The sequence below is a fragment of the Triticum dicoccoides genome, chromosome 7A, assembly GCF_002162155.2.
Source record: "Triticum dicoccoides isolate Atlit2015 ecotype Zavitan chromosome 7A, WEW_v2.0, whole genome shotgun sequence".
Classification (NCBI taxonomy): Eukaryota; Viridiplantae; Streptophyta; class Magnoliopsida; order Poales; family Poaceae; genus Triticum; species Triticum dicoccoides.
Window position 1 is genome coordinate 712008028 of NC_041392.1, and position 9478 is coordinate 712017505.

At 49.8% G+C, this 9478-nt stretch overlaps 2 protein-coding genes across 2 annotated transcripts; both read right to left on the reverse strand.

The window, feature by feature from the left end:
* Positions 1–428: 428 nt before the first annotated feature.
* Positions 429–1048, reverse strand: LOC119327793 (probable calcium-binding protein CML25/26). Its single transcript, XM_037600879.1, has one exon. The coding sequence runs from the start codon at positions 988–990 to the stop codon at positions 553–555; it is 438 nt and encodes a 145-aa protein (XP_037456776.1). The 5' UTR covers positions 991–1048; the 3' UTR covers positions 429–552.
* A 2631-nt stretch (positions 1049–3679) lies between these two features.
* On the reverse strand, positions 3680–4404 carry LOC119333291 (probable calcium-binding protein CML25/26). Its single transcript, XM_037606231.1, has one exon. The coding sequence runs from the start codon at positions 4327–4329 to the stop codon at positions 3874–3876; it is 456 nt and encodes a 151-aa protein (XP_037462128.1). The 5' UTR covers positions 4330–4404; the 3' UTR covers positions 3680–3873.
* Between the last annotated feature and the right edge of the window lie 5074 nt (positions 4405–9478).

Genomic DNA, 9478 nt, shown 5'->3' on the forward strand with positions numbered 1-9478 from the left:
CGATATCTATCTTAGGGTTCAGGGTGGGGGCGATGGTCGCCGGCGGTGGTGGGACGTTGTGGCGTGGGGATTCGCCGGAGAAAAACTTCGGGTCGAAGGGGGCCTACAAGGATGGCCGGGGCGGCGGAGGACCGGTGGTGGGGGTGGTTCCACGGAGGGTGGGGCGGCCGGGCCGGCCGCGGGAGGCGGGGGGTGGCGGTTCGGCCGGTGGTGGCTGGCGGCTCAAGGGCTGAAGGTTGGAGAAGCAATCTGGGCCTTTGATTTCGAATTCAATGGCCCAGAAATCGGCTGACCTCAACTGAAAAAGTCAGCCGACTGATTTCTAGCCATTCCCTTGAATTAAAGCAGCAACTTCCCTATAGCATACTAGTGACCGTGCGAGCAAAGCAATGAATAAATGTACACATGACATGACATACTAGGATCGTGCGAGCAAAACAATGAATGAATGAACACGAGTACAAGACTGTACATACATATGTGATCGATCAACGAATTAAGTTAACATTGTATGTGATCTAGAAGAATGCCAAGAAGAGATCAAGTCGGTGATCAGACCATCATCATGACCCGGAACTCGTCGAACGAGAGTTTGCCGTCGCCGTCAAGGTCGAACCTGCAGATCATTGCCCTACACTCCTCCACGCGCAGCTCGTGCGACCCCAGCCTGGTCAGCGTCCGCCTCAAGCTCGCTGGCGTAATCATGTCTTTCGCAGACGACGACGCGTACATCCCGAACACCTCCCTCAGGCACCTTCGCTTGATGTCGGCATTGTCCTCTTCATGGGTGCCAGCGGCGGCCAGTCTCGAGAACTCTTCTTGGTTTAGCAGCCCGTCGCCGTCCGCGTCCACCGCTGCAAGGATTACCGCCGCCTCCTCCTCGGGCACGTCCTCGCCCAGCGTCGCCTCCATGCAGCGCCGTAGCTCGGACACAGAAACCTTGCCGTCGCCGTCCATGTCGAAGGCGGCGAACACCGACAGCACCGCCATGATTGGCTGCTAAATAAGTGTTGCTGCTGACTAGCTGATTGGGAGCTGGGAGCTTGATTTGTAGGTGTATGCCTTGAAAGCAGCTGATGATAATATGGCGCGTGTGGCGGGGTATATATACGCGCGTGCGAACGGAAGACAACATGTTGGCATCGATGGAGGTGATGTGTCAGCAACGACGCCCTAGTTTCCGCGTCATTTTTGTGAAATTAGTATATATCTCGATCCTCCGTGCTTTGTACGCGTACAAGTCCCTTCGAAGAAGTTTACCGTTGATGATGGAGGTAATAGTATATATGGCACCCTTCAAAAAAAATAGTATATATGGCACATGCGTGGACCTCAGTTCCTTGCGTCAATTAATTATAAGCACCACGATATGTTAATGACGGCACGTGGATTGATGGATATGAGATGGCGAATAATGAAGCTCGATCGGCAACGCGGACGTCAACGGCCGGCCGACCAGCACCGCTGCGACATGTAAAATTGTGTTTATCATAACTTGTCACAGAACTAGTTAAAGATTGCTAAATATTTAATGGTTTAAAAGTAGGTGAAAAATATGAAATAAATAGAGGGGCCTCACTCTAATATAATAAGATGATCCAATGGTGTGATTATGAAAATATGCATTTATGTGTCCTCAGCGGAAAAACCAAGCATTTCAGCTCACTGTAGGATCAATATGTATTGAAATATTTGTTTCTTTTGTCCAGGACACATGCACTCATACTTTTTCAATCCCTCCGTTGGATCATGTTATATTATAGATGTGTTGGTTCTGTATTTTTTCAGGATTTTTGAGAGCTTTTACACTGTCTAAAACCTTAACTAATTCGGTGGCAAGTTATTGTAGAAAATCCTACTGACTAGGTAAAGGCAAGGTCAAGGTAAAATGATGTTATGAAAGGACAAGGTCAAGGTCAAATGATGTGTGACAGAAGTACTAACTGGTGTTAGCATTCTCTTTGTTCATGGTGTTACTTCCGTGTCCTTTCTGGTTCTGGTGAAGAGAAACGTACTATAGTAATCTTATATTAGATTTTCATATCATCGGTCTCACATGGACATAAGTGCCTATAAAAATACGTGGCATTGTCCTATTCTCAGTTCCTTTTTGGGCGGGAAGGTGCATATCATGTGGATTTTTATATCATCATTGTTTCATATCCACTTGATGAGGTAGTAGGTACATAAGTTGGTTGTTGTGAACATCGATGCTGTACTAGTAGTCCCTAAATAGAAGTAGTTAGTAGTACTTGTGAATGCGTGAGACTACTATTACAAACATCTCTCTCTCTCTCTCTCTCTCTCTCTCTCTCTCTCTCTCTCTCTCTCTCTCTCTCTCTCTCTCTCTCTCTCTCTCTCTCACCCTAAATAGAGCGGTAAATTTCGTTAGGTGTTTCCATGTAAATATTTGGGCTTGTGACTAGGTTTTTCAGGTTGACCCCTAAATAGAGCGGTAAATTTCGTTAGGTGTTTCCATGTAAATATTTAGACTTGTGACTAGGTTTTTCAGGTTGACCAAGATACACGTTCCCGTCCAAAAGAGAACTAGGATGATCAACTCCGTTGGGTCGGTCGCCTATGTTCAACTCCGTGTTGCTCTAAATCCACATGATATGTGCGTCCAAAAGATACTGCAAATTGACGAGATCTTTATCTATCCATACCGCTGAGATGCCTGGCGGTAGGTGTACAAGCACTGTATGTGATACTTATAAATTATTTACGGTAGGGCGTGCACCCCTAACGCCAAGAGGGCATCGACGGCAGGTTGCTATACCCTTATGCCATCGACCCCGGCGGTAGGAAAAAGGTCAGATCTTAAAAAAAACATTGGTCAGATCTGGCTCAACTTTCACAAAAAGGTCAAAACACCTAATTTACTCTATGCAGAGGATGATCAGCCGGGAGTGTGGAGGGGCGCTCAGACGACTGATAGGAGGGGCCCTCCGCCGCCTGACAGAAGCAACGTTCGTTGGCCCCACCTGGGTACTTGCGTGCAACAACTTAGCCGGCTAAAAAGAGGGCACTCGGCCGACTGAATAGAGGGTGCTCGGCCGGCTAACAGGAGGGGGCCGACGGTTTGCACGTTATATATGGTGGTGTCGTTCTTGAATGTATGGAACAATTCGGCCTGGAGTCGCAACGGCATGAGGCCGTTTTGTCGAACCTAGTGTGGGTCGGGGTGTTCTCTCGTGAAGGAGTAGTTGATTTTTCTTGTTTGTAGCTTCGGGTGCTTCTTGTTAGGGTGTGGGCACTCTTGTATTCATGTTGTTTATCTCTTGGTCTGCTTGTAAGAGGTTTTTCCCGTCATCTTATGTCGGTTCGGTCGTATTGCTTTTTTTTGAGGGAATGCCACCACGGTGGATTATATTGATTTGGGGGAGAAAGATGCATAGTACATTAACTAAGAACTCAGGTGGATCTGCCGTCCACACACTCGTTTGGGAATCAACCACCATACTAGCTATCACATGAGCTGCTATATTTGCTTCTCTAGGACAATGAGCAAAAATAACAAAAGTAAAATTGCGACATAAAAAAATACACCCTTCATAGGTAGCTGCCGCAGGTCCGATGGAATTTTCCCCGCAGGTCGTATTGCTGCTTTATATATAGAGCGGGACAAAAACCTTTTTGTCAACTAAAGCCACAACTTCCCATGTACTAGCATTCTAGTGATCGTGCGAGCAAAGCAATGAATAAATGTAGACATAACACACTGACCATCGCGCGAGTAAAACAATGAATGAAAACATGACTGTACATACATATGTGATCGATCAATGAATTAAGTGAATACTATTAGCCTCCGCAAAAAAAAGAGTGAACAAAATATGTATCTAGAAGAATGCGAAGAAGAGAGATCGATGATCAGGCCATCATCATGACCCGGAACTCGTCGAACGAGAGTTTGCCGTCGCCGTCAAGGTCGAATCTGCAGATCATTGCCCGGCACTCCTCCACGCCCAGCTCGTGCGACCCCAGCCTGCTCAGTGTTCGCCTCAGGCTCGCCGGCGTAATCACCGTTGTCGTCGTGTCTTCCGCGTACATCCCGAACGCCTCCCTCAGGCACCTTCTCTTCACGTCGGCATCGTCCTCCTCTTCATGGGCGCCGGCGGCCAGCCTCGAGAACTCTTCTTGGTTTAGCAGCCCGTCGCCGTCGGCATCAATCGCCGCAAGGACCGCCGCCGCTTCCTCCTCGGACACGCTCTCGCCCAGCGTGGCCTCCATGCAGCGCCGCAGTTCGGACGTGGAGACCTTGCCGTCGCCGTCCTTGTCGAAGGCGGCGAACACCGACGACACCGCCATGATCGAGTGACTATTCATCGATCTTGCTTCCTTTTCGCTAAATAGATGTTTGCTGCTGACTAGCTGATTGGGATCTGGTAACTTGATTTGTATGTATGCCCTGAAAGCAGTTGATGATAATATGGCGCGCGTGGCCGGGTATATATACATGTGCGAACGGAAGACAACATGTTGGTATCGATGGAGGCGATGTGTCAGCATCGACGGCTTAGTTTCCGCGTTACTTTTGCGCACTACACATCACATGTATGTGAAATTTAGTATATATTTCGATCCTCCGTGTTTTGTACGCGTACAAGTATCTTCGAAGAAATTCGTCGTCGACCATGGAAGTAGTATATATGGCGCATGCATCGACCTCAATTCGATCCGTCAATTAATTAAGCACCATGAAATCATGTTGTTTATATATTTTTGGAAAAGGAGGTTAAGACCCCAGCCTCTGCATCAATCGATGTATACGGTTATCGTTCCACAAAGGTCTAATAAGAACATACATCAAACCACTCAAAGTCATCACTCACACCTACCAAACTCAATAATATGAAATGCTCTCACTCCCCATATCTAAATCGGGTGTCATCGCCAATCCATCCACGTAACGTATCGGAACCAACAGCCGGTGCAGCAGACCTAAAGCGTACACCACATGCATACATTCTAGGCGCCATCATCTTCATCGAACCGCTAACCCATCTTCAGAAGAGATATCCGCATCATCCTTACCAGTCTATCCATCCGTCGACGCCAGCACGGCTTCCAACAACGCCACCACCCCGCGCTCGTCCATCCAGACGCGAAGATTCTGGAAGATCTGTCGTGCGTAGCACCTGCCGACCAGGCATGACACATCGTAGCACATGTCGGCCAGGCATGACTTGACATCTCCACCGAAAGCTCCGTGCAAGATGAAGCCGCTCCACCTCCTGCCTCTGTCTTGTCTTCCAGTGCTACTCCACAAACGATGCTCCCAAGAAAAAAAAAGATATCGCAGTACCACCATCGTCCGATCTGGAAGACTAGATCCTGGGGTTTTCCCTGGAGCAGCACGAGTGGGTCGACGGTAGTTACATGATGATGCCTTCATCAAGGTAACAACGCAGAAAAACGCCATCGCCTGCCATCGGCTCGGTTTTCACCGGCAACTATGTCTTCCCGACTCGCAGCTGGAGCTAGATGACGGATGTCAAGATCTGACCACTAGCATCAGGCTGACCACTGGCCACCACCCTCGGCTGCACCGTCCAGATCAGATCTGACCGGAGGTGCCGCCGACCAGTCCACCATGGCTCTTCATGCCGTCGCCGCCTATCCGACGCCCGATGGCGCACCGACCGCACCCGCCGCCCTTCTCGGTACAGGGCCGCGCTGCGTCTGTAGCTGCCGCCCTTCCTGGTACAGGGTCGCGCTGCGCCTGCAGCTGCCGCCGCCCGAGACAGGGCTAGCCACCACACCGTCGCAGCCACCGATGTCGCACCGCATAGATTGGATTGGCCGCCGAGCTCGCATCCTAGACGTCGCCGCCGCGCCGCGCACGACACCGCCAAGAGTTGCCGCCTGGCGCCTTCCCACGACCTGGTCGTCCCGCGCCGACCATGATGCTCGAAGGGTGGAGAAGCCCCCCCGCCGCCTTGCCGACCAGGTTTTGCCTAGCGACGCTGCGGAGGGCGACGAGGAGGGGGGAGAGGCTGGTAGGTTCGAGTGGCGGCGGAGGGGGAAATCCCTCTCCGGTGGCCATCTTCATCATCCCGGTGCTCTCCATGACGAGGAGGGAGTAGTTCTTCCTCGGGGCTGAGGGTATGTACCAGTAGCTATGTGTTTGATCTCTCTCTCTCTCTCGTGTTCCTGAGGTGGTATGATCTTGATGTATCGCGAGCTTTGCTATTATAGTTGGATCTTATGTTTCTTCTCCCTCTCTACTTTCTTATAATGGATTGAGTTTCCCCTTCAAAGTTATCTTATCGGATTGAGTCTTTAAAGATTTGAGAACACTTGATGTATGTCTTGCGTGTGTATCTGTGGTGACAATGGGATATCACGTGATTCACTTGATGTATGTTTTGGTGATCAACTTGCGGGTTCCGCCCATGAACCTATGCATAGGGGTTGGCACACGTTTTCGTCGTGATTCTCTGGTGGAAACTTTGGGGCACTCTTTGAGGTTCTATGTGTTGGTTGAATAGATGAATCTGAGATTGTGTGATGCATATCGTATAATCATACCCACGGATACTTGAGGTGACATTGGAGTATCTAGGTGACATTAGGGTTTTGATTGATTTGTGTCTTAAGGTGTTATTCTAGTACGAACTCTAGGGTTGTTTGTGACACTTATAGGAATAGCCCAACGGATTGATTGGAAAAATAACTTTGAGGTGGTTTCGTACCCTACCATAATCTCTTCGTTTGTTCTCCGCTATTAGTGATTTTGGAGTGACTCTTTGTTGCATGTTGAGGGATAGTTATGTGATCCAATTATGTTATTATTGTTGAGAGGACTTGCACTAGTGAAAGTATGAACCCTAGGCCTTGTTTCAACGCATTGCAATACCGTTTACGCTCACTTTTACCATTAGTTACATTGCTGTTTTTATAATTTCAGATTACAAATACCTTTATCCGCCATCCATATTGCACTTTTATCACCATCTCTTCGCCGAACTAGTGCACCTATACAATCTACCATTGTATTGGGTGTGTTGGGGACACAAGAGACTCTTTATTATTGTTGGAAATATGCCCTAGAGGCAATAATAAAAGGATTATTATTATATTTCCTTGTTCATGATAATTGTCTTTTATTCATGTTATAATTGTGTTATCCGGAAATCGTAATACATGTGTGAATACATAGACACCAACATGTCCCTAGTAAGCCTCTAGTTGACTAGCTCGTTGATCAATAGATAGTCATGGTTTCATGACTATAGACATTGGATGTCATTGATAACGAGATCACATCATTAGGAGAATGATGTGATGGACAAGACCCAATCCTAAAAATTGCACAAGATCGTATAGTTCGTTTGCTAGAGTTTTTCTAATGTCAAGTATATTTTCCTTAGACCATGAGATCGTGTAACTCCCGGATACCGTAGGAGTGCTTTGGGTGTACCAAACGTCACAACGTAACTGCGTGACTATAAAGGTATACTACGGGTATCTCCGAAAGTGTCTGTTGGGTTGACACGGATCAAGACTGGGATTTGTCACTCCGTATGACGGAGAGGTATCTCTGGGCCCACTCGGTAATGCATCATAATAACGAGCTCAAAGTGACCAAGTGTCTGGTCACGGGATCATGCATTACGGTACGAGTAAAGTGACTTACCGGTAACGAGATTGAACAAGGTATTGGGATACCGACGATCGAATCTCGGGCAAGTAACGTACCGTTGACAAAGGGAATTGTATACGGGGTTGCTTGAATCCTCGACATCGTGGTTCATCCGATGAGATCATCGAGGAGCATGTGGGAGCCAACATGGGTATCCAGATCCCGCTGTTAGTTATTGACCGGAGAGCCATCTCGGTCATGTCTACATGTCTCCCGAACCCGTAGGGTCTACACACTTAAGGTTCAGTGACGCTAGGGTTGTAGAGATATGAATATGCAGTAACCCGAAAGTTGTTCGGAGTCCCGGATGAGATCTCGGACGTCACGAGGAGTTTCGGAATGGTCCGGAGGTGAAGAATTATATATAGGAAGTGCAGTTTCGGCCATCGGGGGAGTTTCGGGGGTCACCGGTATTGTACCGGGACCACCGGATGGGTCCCGGGGGTCCACCAGGTGGGACCACCCATCCCGGAGGGCCCCATGGGCTGAAGTGGGGAGGGGAACCAGCCCATAGTGGGCTGGTGCGCCCCCCTTGGCCCACCCCCTGCGCTTAAGGTTGGAAACCCTAGGGTGGGGGCCGCCCCACTTGCCTTGGGGGCCACTCCACCCTTGGCCGCCACCCCCCCTAGGAGATCCCATCTCCTAGGTCCGGCGCCCCCCTTTGAGGAGCCTATATAAAGGGGGGAGGGAGGGGCAGCCGCACCCTTGACTCTTGGCGCCTCCCTCTCCCCTGCTACACCTCTCCCTCTCGCAGAAGAACGGCGAAGCCCTGCTACGGTGACTGCTGCATCCACCACCACACTGTCGTGCTGCTGGATCTTCATCAACCTCTCCTTCCCCCTTACTGGATCAAGAAGGAGGAGACGTCACGCTGACCGTACGTGTGTTGAACACGGAGGTGTCGTCCGTTCGGCGCTAGGATCTCCGGTGATTTGGATCACGTCGAGTACGACTTCCTCATCCCTGTTCTTTGAACGCTTCCGCGCGTGATCTACAAAGGTATGTAGATGCAATCCGATCACTCGTTGCTAGATGAACTCATAGATGGATCTTGGTGAAACCGTAGGAAAATTTTTGTTTTCTGCAACGTTCCCCAACAGTTATTTGGTTGCAGGGTTGCTTAAGAGAGACCATCTTCATCCTACGCCTCCTACGGATTGATAAACCTTAGGTCATCCACTTGAGGGAAATTTGCTACTGCCCTACAAACCTCTGCACTTGGAGGCCCAACAACGTCTACAAGAAGAAGGTTGTGTAGTAGACATCACTCCACCTCCTTCCTCTGTCTTGTCTTCCAGTGCTACTCCACAAACAATGCTCCCAAGAAAAAAAAAGATATCGTAGTACTACCATCGTCCGATCTGGAAGACCAGATCATGGGGTTTCCCCCGGAGCAGCACAAGTGGGTCGATAGTAGTTACATGATGATGCCTTCATCAAGGTAACAACGCAAAAGAACGCCATCGCCTGCCATCGGCTCGGTTTTCACCGGCAACTATGTCTTCCCGACTCGCAGCTAGAGCTAAATGACGGATCTCAAGATCTGACCACTAGCATCAGGCTGACCACTGGCCACCACCGTCGGCTGCACCGTCTAGATCAGATCTGACCGGAGGTGCCGCCGACCAGTCCACCATGGCTCTTCATGCCGTCGCCGCCTATCCGACGCCCGATGGCGCACCGACCGCACCCACCGCCCTTCTTGGTACAGGGCCGCGTTGCGTCTGTAGCTGCCGCCCTTCCCGGTACAGGGTCGCGCTGCGCCTGCAGCTGCTGCCGCCCGAGACAGGGCAGGCCACCACACCGCCGCAGCCATCGACGCCGCGCCGC